Genomic DNA, 18,429 nt, shown 5'->3' on the forward strand with positions numbered 1-18,429 from the left:
AATTAATAAATTATTATTGTTATTATAATACTAATAAAAAAAATTGACAAAGTTTACTTGTAAATAGCAATCAAATTAAAACTAAATGAGCAAAAAAAAATGTAAAGTACAAAACATACAATTTTTTTTTAAAAAAAACATATGGTATATAATACTAACTAATGAAATATAATCTTAGTTTTTAAACTACTGTACCGTATATTTCCGATAAAAAATATATTTTCAATTTAGACTAAACAAAGTAATAAAATTTATATATAAAAAGAAATTTAAGATAAATATTATAATAAAAAATAATTTGAATATCAAATTATAGATAACTTTTTATTATTATTTATTTATTTATATATTTTCTACCGGTAATAATGTTGTTTTAGTCAAATTTGATAACCAATCTAAGTGTTTAAAAAAATATCAAATTTAAATTTGAAAATTATATTTAAAAATAAATTGAAAATTGATTTTTCTTGAAAAATTGTAAATAAAATTCTAGTTGTATTAATATTTCATTATATTTATAACTTTTTTACAATTAGTTTTTATGAGGAATGCAGCCAATGAAACAAAAACAAAACAAAAAAAATGACAATTGATATTTATATGTATTTATTTATTTATAATATGTATATCATTAGACAAGTGAATGAGTGTGTAGTGTTGAATGGAGTGGTAGTTATTATTTTATAAATTAAAATTTATATTATAACATGAATTGTGTTGACCTTTTAAGCCCCCCTCCCTTCCACCCGACTTTACCGGTAATATACAACCCAAACACTGACACAAATACAGACACACACACACACAGAGAAAGATAGAGAGTGAGTGTTAGTTGTTTTTCTTATGAGGTGTGCTTCTGGATGACCGACCAGATGTATGCGGTTTTTCAGTCGATTTTCCGATAACAACAACAACATTGTCAGCACATCTGTCAGTACCCGAAACGGTAATCCAAGGCAACGTAAAGCTCCTAATTATTGATAATAATAATAATAATATAAAATTATTAACAAAAAATGATCCAATAATTTAAATTATATATTTTTTTAAAAAAGTAATAGTAGTAGTAGTAGTAATACTTTGACGGTAATTTGGGAATGGGATGTCCGAAAGCTATTACTGGTATTTTTTCGGTTACTTCCAGTGATTGCACTAAAAAAATTCAAAATAATAATAATAATAATTAATTAATTACCGGTAATTAAAAACAATTTTTTTGTGGTTAAATATAAACACAACAAAAACAAAATCAACTGACAATCATCAATATCCGGATAAAACGACAAGAAATCCGGATCGTTGTTGTTATCCTTTTTGGGATCCGATTGCTTGTCGCCGCCGCCAATGCCGCTGCCACCGACTCCGCCCACACAATTGCCTAGACTTGAACTATAATATCTACCGGTGCGCAGCTTTTCGTTGTGCCGCTGCTCCCGTAGTCTCTGTATATCCCATCTGTTTTATAATTGATTATATAAATTAAAATTATAAAAATAATTTATTTTAAAAAATCAATGGTTTTTGTTTGAACTTCTTTAGCCAACAACGACAACGACAACAACAACAAAGTCTTACCTCTTTCGTCGTCTTTCATCGTTCTCTAGCTTAAGATGTCGTCGATTGAATACTTCGTCGTCTAAATTCTGTTACCAAAAAATAAATAAATAAAATACAGAATTAGTTTATAAAATTAAAACTAAATTAAATTTTTTTTTGTTAGTTTGGTATAACTTGAGTGCAACAAAATTAATAAATAAATAGTTATTAAACTTTTTTTTTAAAAAGCTGTTTTAATTAATTAACTATAAATATATGGCTAACTAATGGTTGAATATATTTAAAATATTATATCATTTAATAATTCAATTTTTATTAACTTTTGTTTTGTTAATTTTCATTACTAATATTATTGAATTTAATTATTGATTTCTATTCTAAAATAATTGTCAATTATCAATGTAAATAATTAAATAAATTTATCATTAAAAGTATCATTATAATTTAATTAATTAATTAATTATATATTTCATGGCTATCATATTCATTATTTATTATTATTAGTATTAATGAATATTCTAATTGATTTTTTTTCATATAATAAATAAATAAATACATATACAGTATATAAAATAAAAATATTAATCATAATAATGTAAATAATATCAAGGTGCTAATTATCACAAGTATTAATTAATTAATCGGTAAATATAATTAATTTTTTTTAATTAAAAAACTTAAAATTTTAATTAAATGACAATATTATATATATATATATACTGATTATCATCCAATACCTCAGTGCCTTCAAGTGAATAACAACTGCTGACCGGATGTAACCTCCAATTGGGAACTTCAATCACTTCACTATCACTCAAATCACTATTCAGTTTAGATTTATTTTTACTGTTTGTTTCTTCGGATAAACTATTGTTCACTACTTTATTATCATTAGAGTTGTCAACAACTAAGTCATTACCGACGGCGGCGACACAATTGTTATCGTCCGATGAGTTATTAATGAATATATTGTAAGGCTTTGTCGTTATCAGTATGTCTTTAACTACACAATGAGTCCTATAATTAAATGAATGATTTGTTGTTAAGTGCGTTGAGTCGGACGTCGTGGTCGCCGCCGTCGTTGTCCGTGAAGATGTTGACTCACTTTTTTGTTGTCTAACTTTTTTCCTGTTATTATTTGTAATACCGATTGAATTATTGTCATTTGAAATATTATTTACAACTTTATTGTTGCTCTTAATTGTACTAAAAGTATTTAACGAAGAAGAATCACAAGAGCTTTCTTTGTTATTATTATTATTGACGACAACCACCGGTGTCTTTGACGCCAAATCAATATTGACAACCCGTTTGTTGCGTTTCTTATTTGAACCCATTGTGGCTGAAGATGTGGGTGTTGTTGTCAATGATGATACTGTTGCTGAAGAGGTTGTTGTTGTTGTCGTCGTCATCGGCGTTGATGGTGTTGTTGTTGCAACTTCTTTAGTGGTTGAAGAAGAAGTTGTTGCTGAACTTAATTTTTCAGGAGTCAGATGTCGTTTACGACTTTTACGCCCCGACGACAAAGCTGTGGTCGTACTGGCCGTAGTAGTAGTAGTTGTTGTTGTGGTTGCCGTAGATGAGGTGGTCATCACAATGTCTTCGGGTTCGAGTTTCACTACAACTAAAGGTTCGGTCTTTATCTTTACAGACAATAAGTTATTATTATTATTCACGTTATGAGTTGTATTTGATTTGGTGACAGAAGTCTGTTGTTGTTGAGAACTATTTACATTATTATTATTAACAACACTCGTAGTGGTGACCACCGTCTCTACCGCCGCCGCTGCGGGTGTTGTCGTCATCGCCGCATTGGTATTAATATTGAGTTTAGTAAAGTGTATCGGATCGGACACCAATCCCATGATACTATTGGTCTCACTTTCGACAATAGTATCGCTATTGCTTTGGTCGCCGCAATCAGTGGTTTCAATAATAACATTATTAATAGCAGTTTGATTGTTAGTTAAGATATTTGTCGATTTGTTTGAATTAATTGTATAATTAGTATTATTAACAATCAAATTGTTGTTTGAATTGACACTCGGCTGAAGTGGATTACTACTACTACTACTAATACTAGTCGTCTTATTATTGTTGGCCACTTTGGCCATCAATATGGCTATCTTTTTCTCCATCTTCTCTAATCTCAAACACAGTGCCTCTCTGTCCTGTTTCAGTCCCTGTAGTTGTCTATCTTTTTTGAGCAGCTGTTCCTGTTGATGTTGAATCAGATCCAACTGACCCAATATCATTTCGGTTAGCCGTGAGATCTGATTTCGTTCCGATGTCAAACTGTTGGCCATTAGACTGTTGCCGCCGACGCCGCGTAGTAGTCCGTTGGCCGATTCGACCAGCGATTTGTTGTCTGTAGCGTACATGTGATCCGATTCGACTGATTCCAGGCCGATGGCCAGTTGGCCAGACATTGGACTCATTGTTCTTGTATTTGGCTGGTGAGGATCATCGGCAATAACGGTGATCGTCGACGACGACGAGGTCTGCAGTGCCGCACAGATACTGTTTGTGATGGACTGTTGCGATATCTTCGTACAGGAGATGTGATCGTGAAAAGCGGCCGCAAGATTCACCTGATGTACCATTGCGTCGGTTGTCTGGTCATCGCTGGCATTCACGTTGGTATTGATTGACTGGTTTCGGTTGTTTGTCGACATTTGGTCACCGATGTTCGGGTTGTTTTGTCAAACAATACGCAACCGTCACTTGACATATGACGGGCTCTTCTTCTTTCTTCCCGTTTGGATGAAAACAAAGCGTTTGAATTGAGTTCTTCGTTTGACATAAGACCCGAGTCTTGTCTTAATAATATCGCCAACCGATTGGCGGTCACGAGTGGGTCCAGCAAACGGTCTAAACTGCCGACTATCGTGACTGTTGTTGTGACCAATTGTCGGCCATTTTGTGCATTCATTGAGTGTCACAACCAATCAACTGACGAGTTGTAAGGTTTGGCGCACTCTTTGAACTACAGTTTTGTCGCAATACATGTAATCACACTAACAAATAGTGTGTCACTAGTAGTAGTACTACAGTAATAGTGTGTTTCACAAACACTACTAAATACTGTATAATACAGTATTAGTTAAACATTAAATTAAATTTTTTATTAATTAAATTATTTTTTTTTTGAACTAAATATATATATATATATATGAAAAATAAATTATTTATTTTTTATAAAGTCATTAACTATTAATTAATAAAAATTAACATTTGTTTTTTATACAATAATTAGTAGTCAATTGAATTTTCTTTGTTTTGTTTAACTTTTGATATCAAATTTGACTTTAATGTTAACGGCGGCCAATTCGGCCACAAGATATTGTAGGACATAAGGAATGGCAACAACTTTGATATCGTCGCTTGAATCGCACAGTCGACACTTCCACTGTTTTTTCGAGTGTCCGCTATTGTAGTCGTTGTCAATGGCCGCACAATATGGCGATATTAGTGACGAACACTTATGGCACATATAAGCCTAGGAATCAAAGACAAATAATTTAGATTATCTGGATTTAGATCACCAATTGGTCAGTAAATGACAAATTGCTTACCACTGTCTTGTCTGAGTTATTGAATAGTCGATCGTGTAGTAGAAAAGAGGTTCCGTGAGCTAACAGCGAGTCTCTTTCCATTTCACCAAAACGTATACCGCCGGCCCGTTTGCGACCTTTGACCGGCTGGTGAGTCAAATTGTCGATCGGACCGGTAGATCGTACCTGATATTTGTCGCCAACCATATGTCTGAGTCGAATATAGTAGATAACACCGATAAATATTTCGGCTTCCAGTTCGCGGCCATCGACTCCGCTATACATTCGTTCGGTACCGTAATAATTGAAGCCAACATTTTCGAGAAGTTTACCAAAATAATCGGAAGCCACATTGTCTTCGGAAAATACAAACGGTGTAGCGTCGTGTACCGTACCGTACATTGAACCCGTTTTGCCGGCCATACTTTCGATCATTTGACCGATAGTCATACGGGATGGAAAACCATGCGGATTGAAAATAATATCGGGAGTCATACCACCCTCAGTGAACGGCATATTTTCTTGAGGCCATAGAACACTGCAGACACCTTTCTGTCCGTGTCTATTGGCAAACTTGTCGCCAATAATCGGCGGCCTATGAATCCAATAGGTAATGGCCACCGATTGGAGAACAGTTTTACCAGAATCGTTGCCTAACAGTTTAACGTCGTAAATATAGGCCGTTTCCAGCGATTTGTATTTCTTGACTACAGTATCGCCAGTTGTCAAATCAAAGTAACTGCAAATCGGATCGCCGTAATCGACTTTTGTACCGATAAACGGCAGTCCATCCATATCGACAAAACCATCTAAAGGTTCATTATCTTCTTTACGGCCAAACGAAAAAACAATTTCCGACGAATAGCCTTTTATACCTCCGATCTCTCGTAAGTCGACAATCTCTGTCTTATAGATGGATCCGTGTTTGAAACCTCTCTCAACGGTAGCCTTGTTCAATATCATAGCGTCTTCCATGTCGTAACCGGTATAGGAAATCACAGCAACGACAGCATTAGTACCGAGCGGATAGTTATCCATTTCGTAGTAGTCGTGAGCTGTTGGCCGCACTAAACAAGACTGTGGACTCAATATGGTATACATTTTGTTATCTGATCTATATTTCAGCGTATGACTGGGTGTACCCATTGTTTGTTTTCCCATCTGACACGAGTACATATTACGCGGACTTTGATTAAAATCCGGATACGGTATCTGTGTGGCTAATACACTCAACATACTTGTCTCCTTTAGCTCCTGATGAGTGGTAATACCGGGTTTTAGTTCACTAGCCGTGACACATATGTCCATATAGACCTGTTCGAACGTACCGATCAATTCAAGTGTTTGTGTCCGCAAATTAAACACTGGACGCATCATACGGGCCGGAGTTGAAAACAGATATATACCCGGATATTGAGTGGCTTTGTCCGACTTCGGCACAAAACCGATTTCAAGAGTGGGCGGTACTCTCTGTTTATTAGTGGCTTTCAATGTCCGCAAATGAGTGACAACACTATCGGCTAAACTATCTTTAATGAAACCAATCATTTTACCATCAAGTGATACATTCAGATAGGTTTCATCGATACAAATGGGAGTGTCAATCGGTTCCATACCGGATCCGTAAAGAATTTCAACAACATTACGTATAGCAGACTGATAATTGGTTATAATACACATTTCGGCCAAATGGTTAAGCAGACCACAAGGAGAACCGTCAGGCGTATGAACTGGACATAGGAAACCCCAGGCTTCGGGATATAATTTTCTACAGGCAGTAGTTTTCATTTCGGCAAAAAAAGCACCTCGATGTACGGCCCGAAAATGCGATAAAAATCGCATCCAATTAATTTTATCAGCCATTACGGTAATACCAGCTGTTTGTTGTATTCCTAGACCGGAACTGGAGCGTAGATTGCCGGTCGACAATAGGTATTCAAGCGGACGAGTAATTTCACTGAATTTCGATGTCAACGCTTTCTTCAGTATCATTGGTGTCAGTTGACATCGATTACCACTTTTTTCTGCCGTTTGTAACAGTTTGTCGATAATAAACTTAACAGATGTCAAATACGAAGACATTCGATCCAGAAGTAGTGTAAAATAGATGTGTCCGCTCAGAAAGATTTCGTGAAACATGGGATTGTCGGGGTTTTCTTGAGCGCACTCGCCTTTGGCCAATGCAAACAATTTTCTGGTTATGAAAACCAATAGATTGAATTTGTCTTGTGGTGATGTCAGATGAACGGCTACACATTCTCTGTATGGGATCAATTAGTCGATAATAAATCAATTTCTTTATTATATATAAAAAAAACATCCAATAACCTACCTGAGCAAAAAATCGGTAACTTCGGCATCTGTATACCATTCGGGACAGTGACATTTGGCCCGAAATCGTTCGCCAATATATTTCTTAATCTGTTGGGATGTATACAAGTTTTCGTCCTGAACGAGACGCAACATATTTGTTACACAACTCTTATAATATGTGTCCTCTTGTTTGCCTTTTGTCAACTCATTGAATATATACTTATCGGAGACATCGACCAACGATTTCAATACCATAATCAATGGCAGATAAATGGGTTGTCGTGCGTACCAGAATCGCAGTCTAGCCGTTCCGTTTGTCAAATAGTGAAGAATCATATTCTGCAGACACAACAACCAACAACATTACAATAAAATGAAGACAATAATAATAATAATAATAACATACGGATCCCATTTGGTCGGGCCGTACGCAGCGCATAGAAATGCCGTATTGTGAGAACAGTTGACCACTATCTTTCCAAGATTTTCGTGAAAGTGCCAGTGGCTTAAATAGGGCAATAATTACCGTATATTTAAAAATAATAATAATATCAAATAAAACTAATAAATAAATACATAATTTCTTCGCTGAGCCGTCAATAGTCTAACCACTCGTTCATTACCATTGACCAGAAAATAGCCGCCAAATTCTTCAGTATCCTCTTTATGTTTAACCAATTGTTTTCGGGTTAACTTCTCAATGTTACACCGATTTGACTGAAAATATTAATAAAAATTAGATTTACCGATAAAATAATAAAAACTAAATAATAAAAAATACCGATAAAAACTAATAATAATATAAACTACTAATACCTTAACCATAATAGGTATCTCTCCGACAAACTCTTCGATAATTTCTTGCATTTTTCCGTCAATACTCCACGAAAAAGTCAGATGAAGTTTACCTTTATAGGAGGTCCTTCTAATTCTACACTAAAGTTGTGTTTTTTCAATACAATTGTTTTAATAATAAAAATTGTTTTTAAGATAATTTATTAAAAATCTATAGTTTACTTCTGATGGATAAACGTGAACAGTCCTCGACATCGAGTCCTTGTGGACAACAGGATTGAAGATAGCAAAGTCCTAGTGTTTAGTAATAATAATAATAATAATAATATTGTTATAAATTTGTCTTTTTTTTAAAAAAAACATAAAATAATTTAACCGACAATTATCTGTATCCTAATCCTCTCGCCCGTCGATAAGGCAAACTCAAGCGGCCGTAGATTCTGTAATATTTCGGGAAACCATTTAAATAGTTAGACATGGATATCAATGGTGATTATTATCTTATATGATAATCAATGGTCGATAAAAAAAACCTGAATCCCTTTTTGTAGTCCTTCTTCAATCATAAAGTTAAACGACTCGATGTGCGATCGGGCCAACTGTTGGACGAACTGTTCAACGGTACAAATATTGGACACACATAAGTGGTCAGTAGACAAAAAAAATTAATTAACCCAATCGCCCGGCGGTACTGTTTCTTACCTTTGCATGCGGTCGGTTCGGGTCGTGATAGTCGCGACTGTGGATCAGCTTCTGTGTCGGTTTTATGGCCAGATTTTGTATTTCGCTTAACAACTCGTCGGTGTTTATACTGTTTTTGGCCATTGTTTGTGTCTCGGTGTGTGTGTCCACCCAATTGGTCACCAAAATTATTATTATTATCACCACTTCTTTATTATTATCTCTTAATTTTGTGAATCAAATCAATGGTAATCAAGTAGTTGTGTCTATAAATGTGCTAAACATGTGATCGCAATGTTTGACTGTATTTTAATTTGATGTCGACTTCAAAACATTATTAGAGCGCATGTCATATACAGTACACAATCAACACTATAGTACAGAATATTAATATTTTTAATTATGAATTTTAATTAAATTAATTAATTTGTTGATAGGATTGTTATCTTTATCTTACAAATAATATTATACATAATAATTGTATAAATAATATTTTATAATTCAATAAATTTATTATTATATTTTGTTTAGTTATTTTTTTTGAGAAATAATAAACAATTTTTAAGATAAATTTATATACCGGTATATAAATAAAAACTTGCAATTTCTTCTAATTTTTAGTCTCTAATCTGGTCTAACATTTTTTTTTATAGATACTATTTACTACTGTAGTAACTGAGATGCAGTTTTTCTCAAAATTTTAACAAAAAAAAAATAATTAGTAGAAAATGTAAGTTTTTAATATAAAATATATTATAGGTAATTTTAATAGGTACCGTATATTTTTGGTGAAATACGGCATGCCATATATTATAATGTATAAATATTGTACCAGTATAATTTTAAGTATGCTTTTATAATTATTATAATAGCATACTTAAAATTATACAGATACAATTATTGTAATTGTGTTTATATATTATATATTAGTTTCTAATTTATATATTATTATAAATTATTTTCCAAAAGTATACCAAAAATTTAATGAAATTTTTTGGATATATTTTCTGCAGAATGCAAATAAGCTCAAGATTTTTTCCAAATGATGTTTGTGTGTATAAATAAAAATAAAAATAACTAAATTGTAACTAAAATTTTTATAAAATATCTGAATATTTTGTTACACATAATATGGATGTATAAATAACTAACTATTTTTTAGTATACTATTCAAAGATGATATAATCCACTCGTATTATTGAATTTAAAGTAATGATGATAAATAAAGCATAATTTTTTTGTAATATTTAATATTATTATTGCAACAATTGCAATTTTTAAGATAAATTTATATACCGGTATATAAAATTATCTTAAAAATTGTTTATTATTTCTCAAAAAAAATAAACAAAATATAATAATAAATTTATTGAATTATAAAATATTATTTATATAATATTATTTGTAAGATAAAGATAACAATCCTATCAACAAATTAATTAATTAAATTAAAATTCATAATTAAATGTTAATATTCTATACTATAGTGTTGATTGTGTACTGTATATGACATGTATTATACATTAATATATTAAATATATGTCATATTTTATGGCTTATAATTAAATATATACTGTAGTATTATTATTGTATTACACAAAACTAGTATATATATATAATATATACTAGTTTTTTTTAATTTATGATATATTTAATTTATATTATTAATATTTACTTGTGTAAAGTAAATATTGTAAAATTATACCAAAAAATCAGACAAATATAGGTATATAAAAAATAATGTGTTTATTTTTAAAATGATTTAATAAACCAAAAATTGGTAATAAATTAAATCTCTACTCATGTATTCAACATATAATATATAATTTATATATACTGTATATATATATATATATATATTAATAATTATAAAATGATAAATTTGTTTAACAATTTGTTTGTGTTAGAAAAACACTGTTTGTTTAATTTAAAAAATAAAATAAAACATATAGTGTACACAATTGTTTGTTCATATGATTTACAACTATATGTTTAACAATATATTACTTTAAAGGGTCTCTAAAAAAATTGTTAGCATCCAGAAGCAAACAGAAAGGTTAGGTTTAGTTATATATACAGCCTTTACGATGAAGGCTTGAGCTTTTGATACTATAAATGGGTAGTGATTTGTGATACATACAAAAAAATATATATAGTATTGTATATATCATATAAGTTATGAATTAATCGATTTTATAGTTAATAAGGCCATTGATGTTAAATAAAGCGCTCAAATCGGTGACTGAAAAGCGACTAATACTATATTATTAAAGCTTAGAGAGAAAGAGAGAGAGAGAGAGAGAGAGAGAGAGAGAGAGAGAGAGAGAGAGAGAGAGAGAGAGAGAGAGTATTTTGACTCCCATTATTTGTTGGTTTAATATTAACTAAACGGGGAGAGAGAGAGAGAGAGCATTTTGAGGAGAGAGCACCACTGAATTGAGGAACGGGATTCCAGTGCAGGTGTAAAATTACCCACAGTTTGAATTAACATATCAATAGATTTTTTCGCTGCCAAACAATATATAGGCATCACTATTGATGATAACATACAGTACATACAATATATAGTGAGAGAGATGTCGATTGAAAATTATTATATTAAAAATAATGTGGTTTTCGGGTCTCTAAACGCGCCGCTGTTTCCACTTGACCTTCGAGTGGGACTTCAATATATTTTTTGGGTATAAAACTACCGAAAAAAAGATCTGAACAAACCATCAACAAGAAAACGGAAATGAGATTTTGACAAGAGTTTGGCATATAATACACACACACACACGTACTGACGTACGGTCAACACGTGCGCCAAAAAATATTACAACTTTATTAAAGGCCTGTCATTGTATCGGTTGGACCGTATAATGTAAACGATTGCCAATGTGTTGATGTGATTGAAGACTATCATCTCTTTGGTGTTTTGGGGGATACTTTATTGTGTCCAAACAATATCAATATCCATACATAATATAAATATATACAAACACACACACATTTATACATAATAAATGTTTGATTATTATTATAACTAATATTATTGATAATATCAATGCACCTAAAATAAAAATTAGCACTTTTTTGGCAAAAAAATCAAATAATTCAATATATGTTATAATAAGTTTGATATGCAGTGAAGTTGTCTTTTGGGGTGAATATATACAGTATATATATTTCTATATATAGTCTCACAATTGAAACATCAAACATATACAGTATCTATCATTTTTTAGTTATACTAAAAATATAGGCCTAATTTATATACTATATATATATATATATAATTGCATAGATTGAAAATATAAATTTAAAAAAAATTAATTAAATATTTTTCTAGTACACAACAAAAAAAAGCTAAGAAAGTATGTACTCATATTGTATAGCAAATATAGATAAAGATAGGACAAGTGTTAGTCATAAACAGCTCAGTTAGTTATAAATAGTTAGTCAGTCAGTAATATAGGGCTAACTTCACGGTTAAAGTCACGACATATGATGATGATGTGGTGGTACTATAATCCTGGAAAGCGTACGTCAAATGTTAGGATCAGTTAGCTTATTGTGTATCAGCTATTGTTAAACAGGAGGCGAACCAAATTGTAATCGGATTTCAATTCAATTCCTCGATTAAGATATTACTTACACTTTATGTATATATTCAATATATACTGTATATATATAGTTTTTTGTCGATACAATTATAACAAATTTTAAGCTAACACTTTGTTTATTTGTCAAAATTTTTTTTATTATTATTATTATATTTTATTGAAACACATTTATATATATAGCATATGCACGCAAACCCGGCTTTTCAAGACAATGATAGAAAAATTTAATATAATATTTATATATTAAATTTTTTATTAATCACATATAGATTAGATTAGTTTTTTATGAAATATATATATATATATATATATAGTATACGATAATAATTTATAATACAATTTTTATATTATATAATAATTATTAAAATTGAAATATTTATATGACTAAAAAATGTTGATAATTTTACACATTTATAGGTGTATTTCATAGTATAATTAAATGACTAGACATATGGATACACATACACAGACACACATAAAATTGATACACAATTATATAAATATAAACACACATTACCACAAAAAAAAGATTTTTTAAAAAAGCTTTTATTTTGTTTTTCTCAAAATCAAAATCTTGTCGATTGAAATGAATCACTAAATGTATTGAACGATGAATAATGGCTACCATTCCATAGATGATGACCGTCTCTGTCGCGATGATGATTCTGATGATGGGAACCGCTTGTATGTAACGGTATGCGCGACTCAAAGCACGGATCTTTTCCACCTTTGATGGTTTCAGACATAAAGCTTATGTACATAATGGCCAGTCGTAGGGTTTCAATCCTTGACAATCGCTTCTCATAGGCAAATGTCGGCACCTTTTTCCTCAGTTTATCGAAAGCCGAGTTCAAGTTAAACATACGACGCCTTTCCCGGATATTGGCAGCTCTTCGCTGGGCAATTGTCGCCACACGACGTCTGGTCTTTGATGTCTTCGTGGATATACTATTGCCGTTTAGTGTGAAATTTGATGAAATACCGTTAGCAAAGATGTTGGCATTTTGATGGACAACATTACTGTTGATGTTGTTGTTGTTGATAACACTGTTGGCAGTGTTACGTAAACTGTCGCCAAGTTTCTGGACAGTCATTATTGGCAACGAACCCGATGTTACAGAGACAACACTGTTGTTGGTTGCAGTACTACTCGATGGTACCGATGATAGTCGAAAAGCGGTTCTAAGATGATCACAATGCGGACCAAAGTTTGACAATTGGTGTGAATAGTGATGATGGGATGCAGCGGCAAAAGCGGCAGCCGATTGATGAGCAGCGGCGGCTGCTTCCCAACTGGTCAGACCGTTTGGAAAGCTATCGATGCCGCACTCGCTTAGATAGGTTCCGCCGGCAAATGGCGATACAGTAGATGGTGTACTTGAAGCACAGGAATGATGCGGTTGGATGTGTGCCGCCGAACAGTGCAATGAAGCGCTAAGTCCGGCCAAATCGTAGACAGCTTTGTGTGCGGCGGCGGCGGTCACTGTCAGATCAGCAGCGACTGATGAACTGTTGTTTGGTGGTAAGTCCAAGAAATGGTGTGTAGTGCCAGTAGTAGTCGATGATGATAATGATGATGTAGTTGTGGTATTACCACTGCTGCTACTGGTAAGTGCTGCTAAAGTGCTATTTGTAACTGAATGTGTGCTTCTGTGGGTGGTTGTGGTGTCGACAGTCGAGGTGATGGTGGATGGAGTGGATGGAGTAGTGCTCTTAGTATTCCTGTTATTAGTATTATTAGTATTATTATGAGTGCTGCTAACGACAGGCCTGGCAGGTGCTACTGCTGTACCACCAAAATTGGTGGTCGACTGAGTGTAAAAGCGATTGACGTTTGATATATTTGATGAATTTAACGGTGAAGAGGTTGACAAAGCTATGCAAGCCATGGAAGGCATGACTTTTGCAGTCAAACTAATATATTATATATATATTTAATATATATATATATATAACTTATAATATAATATAATACCAAACAAAATACTTAACTAAAACTTAAACTTATGGGCAACGGCTGTGTGGGCACAAGTGGTGTGTGTGTGTGTGTATGTGTTTGCAAGTGTGTGTAATAGTGCGCGCGTGTTGTGTAACACTTGTGTTTTGTGTAGGTTTAGGTTTAAATGTAAATAATAATAATAATAATTAGAAACACAACAAACAAGCCGTGCATCCAATGTATGGATAGTTAGACACAACTGATTGAATGCCAGCCTCTTTTCAAATCACTTAACATTTAGCTACACTTTATGTAACACACATACAGTTCATAACATATACACACACTCTCTCCTGACTTTCAATTTGTAACTTAACTTCACTTTATTAGTCAAACTCTTTACTAAATACCAAAAACTTATATATGATATATATATCAAAAAGTTTGGCATTATTTTTAATATAACAAAACCATTAGTGAGTGAGTGAGTGAGATATTAGTTAGCCCTTAATATAGACCTGATTTCATGCGCTGTTTAACGCGTCAGGTGTCGACCAAACCTATTTGCAATAAGCGAGAGAGAGAGAGAGAGAGAGAGAGAGAGAGAGAGAGAGAGAGAGAGAGAGAGAGAAAGAAAGAGAGAGAGGGCCGATCCCCCCGATGCTCAGCACTTGTAGTGTATGTGTGTGTTCAGTGTATACAGAGGACGGACCTGTTTTGTCGGGAGCCTTATGGTAGCTATCAGTAGTCGGCGAATCAAAACATGAAGACATGTCGTATCCAAACTTTTATTGATCATCACATTCAGCATCACATCTAACATCATATCCAATATCTCTCTCTCTCTCTCTCTCTCTCTCTCTCTCTCTAACAACACATATGTTTGTGATTGAAAAGCAAAAATTTATTGTTTCACATCACTGCCTACCACTAGTCGTAAACTTAAATATTAAATATGTTTTGTTTGGGTAACATATTTTTGGATACCAATAGCACTCCTAATTCAATATTAATATCAGTTTTATATATCATATATACTGTGTATATAACATCTCCTTTTTGTTTAAGGAAACTAAAATATTTATGCATAAATTTGACATCACTTGAATAATAGTGATTAATAAATAAGCACCAAATATATTATTATTACTATTTTAATTATATCCTAATAAGTTGGCTTTAAAAAATCATTAATAATAAGAAATATTATTTTTTTGTTTTGTTTTTTAATTTTAAATTAATTTTATAAATAATTTTCGTATACAATATTTATAGATTTTTTAATTATTGTTGAATAAATATATTTTCTATATTTAAAAAAATGTATTATTACTGTAGCTATATGATTGAATTTGCTAATGAGTAAATTAAATAGATATTATAAATTAAAATGATAAAATATTTATAAATCTAAATAAAAAATCAAATCAAATAAATACATTCAAATTTTTAAAAAATTATTATATATAGAGTATTTAATTATTATAATAATAATAAGTGCAAACTATAGCAAATATAAATAATTCAATGATTATATGCAATTAAAATTATTAATAATTAAAAATATTTTAATAAAAATTTATTATTGTACTTTTCCAAAATTATTATTATATTTAAAGAAAATAATACTTATTTATTATTTTAATGATAAGCATATAAATACACACAATTATTTTATAAAACAAAATGAATTTTTAACATTTAATTGTAATTGCTTATATTTTTAAATAATTCATATTATTAAAAAATGATTTTATACCAATTATATAAGTGATTAAAAATATAATCATATATAATACTGAAAAATTATTAATAATGTTTACAAATATAAATAATAAAAAGTATTAAATTATTTATTAATGTTGTAATAAATGTAAAATATAACAAATAAATATCAACTTAACAGTATAATTTAATTTTTTTTAAGATAATTAATTAATTAGCTAGATGACATTTAATATTTAAAATCTAATATTAGAAATATACCATTAAACTATTAATGTTACATATACTTGCAAATAATAAATTAATATTATTAATACTTTACAACTACTACACTGTCATATACTGTATAATAAAATAATTGATTATGCTAAATTAAATAAGTTAATAATTGCATTAAAGCTTACATGTATGAAAATTTTGAACAGTCAAACTTATAAACTTTATAAATTAAGTTATAAATATATAAATGCAATTAATTCATATATTATTTTTTTAACTTATTTAATCTTAATCTTATATTGAATTATTTTTTTAAAAATTATCTATTTGAGAATTTTAGATGTATTTTAATAAACAGTTATTGTAAAAATTTATTTAAAAATGTTAATTAATTTATGATAAACTAACTAACTAATATATATATATAATTTAAAACATACATCTAAATAAATAAAGTGTGCTTGTTATTTTAGAAAATAAAATATAATTGCAAACACAATTATAATATAATTTATATTTCACATTTATTAATAAGGTTATAAAAACATTTTAAAGGAATTTATGACTTTTTTAAAAGTTATTTTAAATATTTTATCCCATATTTAGTATTTATAAACAAACATAAAATTTGTAATGTTTATAGTTTTTTAAAATTAAATTTGAAAATAAAATTAATTATTATCATTAAATAAAACAATTTATATATATATATAACAAAATTCCGTTAATTGTAATATGCTACGTTAACATTGAAATAAATACATTTTTTAGTTGAAAACAAGTTTTATTTTATTTTAATTTTTGACAATAAATAGTTGAAACAATGTAGAGATAATTATTTGCAATCAATCGATGTTTCAATTGAAAGATTAATATCTACAGTATTATCAAAATATTTAATATATTTATTTTATTCGTATATATATACAGGTAAATATATATACAGTATATATATATATATAAACTAAAATTGCATTATATATATTTTTTTAACAATATATAAGTATATATTATATAAATAGTTAATAATAATAATGGAAATAATAATAATGGAAATAATAATAATGGAAATAATAATAATGGAAATAATAATAATAGAAATAATAATAATAATAATAATAATAATAATAATAATAATAATACTGTAATAATAATAATAATTTTAATGGAATGCAATAAAAGATAATTATTATTATTATTACTTTATATTATATATTATTTAATACACTAATGCTTTAGGACTTTTCAATAATTAATATAATATTTTTTCCAAAAAATAAATAAAATAAAAACTTTTGTCAGGTTTATGTCATTTAAGGGGTTTTAAGTTTTTTTTCAACAAATAAATAACTATACTTTTAAATAGTTTATTTATAATTTAGCACTTTAGCTATGATGCTTAATTTATACACCAATTTTTTTTTATCATATCATAACAAATTTTTTAAAAAAAGAAAAGAAAAATTGATACATATTTTCTATTATAGCTAATACTGTATTATTATTATTATAATAATTATAACTTTTGAAAAAAAAATATTTTATACTCTAAACTACTAGTTATATAGGAATTGTGTTAGAAAAATGTATACCCAATAAAAAAAAATATAAGCAAATCCCAGATTCAATGCAAACATATACTTATTTTTATGAAAATATTTATATATATATATATATATATTATATGAGAGATGAACACATAAATTGGTCTCAAATATCGTAATAAAGTTTATGTTATATTATTTTTTTGCTGTTGAGAGTCAATGTATTGAACGCTGGATTGCCTGTTATTAGAGTTGCCATAATATATACATAAATATACTGTAAACTACTTGTTTGATATTAATTACATTGACATTCATCCAACAAAATAACAACAAAAATAGCAGAAAAATTCATAATTAATATTTATTTTTATAAAGTTTATAAAATAAAATTGTTAATTTTTCTGGTTAAAAAAAGTTAATGTAATATCTATGTAATTGAATTATTATTATTAATAATATTTAATTATAAGTAAAGTTATTTATTATCTTAATAA

General features: G+C 29.6%; 4 protein-coding genes across 4 annotated transcripts; all 4 read right to left on the reverse strand.

The window, feature by feature from the left end:
- Positions 1 to 602: 602 nt before the first annotated feature.
- Positions 603 to 4,534, reverse strand: LOC128954932 (rhoGEF domain-containing protein gxcI-like). The gene is made up of 5 exons (XM_054300548.1): positions 2,295 to 4,534; positions 1,576 to 1,643; positions 1,259 to 1,455; positions 1,080 to 1,152; positions 603 to 970 (listed from the first exon to the last, which is right to left on the reverse strand). The coding sequence occupies exons 1-5, from the start codon at positions 4,230 to 4,232 to the stop codon at positions 829 to 831; spliced, it is 2,418 nt and encodes an 805-aa protein (XP_054156523.1). The 5' UTR covers positions 4,233 to 4,534; the 3' UTR covers positions 603 to 828.
- Positions 4,535 to 4,840: 306 nt separating this feature from the next.
- On the reverse strand, positions 4,841 to 9,245 carry LOC128956045 (DNA-directed RNA polymerase I subunit RPA2-like). Its single transcript, XM_054301724.1, has 10 exons — positions 8,922 to 9,245; positions 8,753 to 8,830; positions 8,600 to 8,659; positions 8,442 to 8,513; positions 8,241 to 8,360; positions 8,001 to 8,141; positions 7,831 to 7,929; positions 7,444 to 7,763; positions 5,133 to 7,371; positions 4,841 to 5,056 (listed from the first exon to the last, which is right to left on the reverse strand). Exons 1-10 carry the CDS (start codon positions 9,042 to 9,044, stop codon positions 4,841 to 4,843), a joined length of 3,468 nt encoding a protein of 1,155 aa, XP_054157699.1. The 5' UTR covers positions 9,045 to 9,245.
- A 3,826-nt stretch (positions 9,246 to 13,071) lies between these two features.
- Positions 13,072 to 13,700, reverse strand: LOC128956046 (protein Fer3-like). Its single transcript, XM_054301725.1, has one exon. The coding sequence runs from the start codon at positions 13,597 to 13,599 to the stop codon at positions 13,072 to 13,074; it is 528 nt and encodes a 175-aa protein (XP_054157700.1). The 5' UTR covers positions 13,600 to 13,700.
- A 102-nt stretch (positions 13,701 to 13,802) lies between these two features.
- On the reverse strand, positions 13,803 to 14,403 carry LOC128956047 (uncharacterized). Its single transcript, XM_054301726.1, has 2 exons — positions 13,884 to 14,403; positions 13,803 to 13,837 (listed from the first exon to the last, which is right to left on the reverse strand). The coding sequence occupies exons 1-2, from the start codon at positions 14,401 to 14,403 to the stop codon at positions 13,803 to 13,805; spliced, it is 555 nt and encodes a 184-aa protein (XP_054157701.1).
- Positions 14,404 to 18,429: the final 4,026 nt, after the last annotated feature.

This window comes from Oppia nitens, unplaced genomic scaffold (genome assembly GCF_028296485.1).
Source record: "Oppia nitens isolate AA-2021 unplaced genomic scaffold, nextdenovo-longstitch-racon4-pilon3 scaffold2_pilon_pilon_pilon, whole genome shotgun sequence".
Lineage (NCBI taxonomy): Eukaryota > Metazoa > Arthropoda > Arachnida > Sarcoptiformes > Oppiidae > Oppia > Oppia nitens.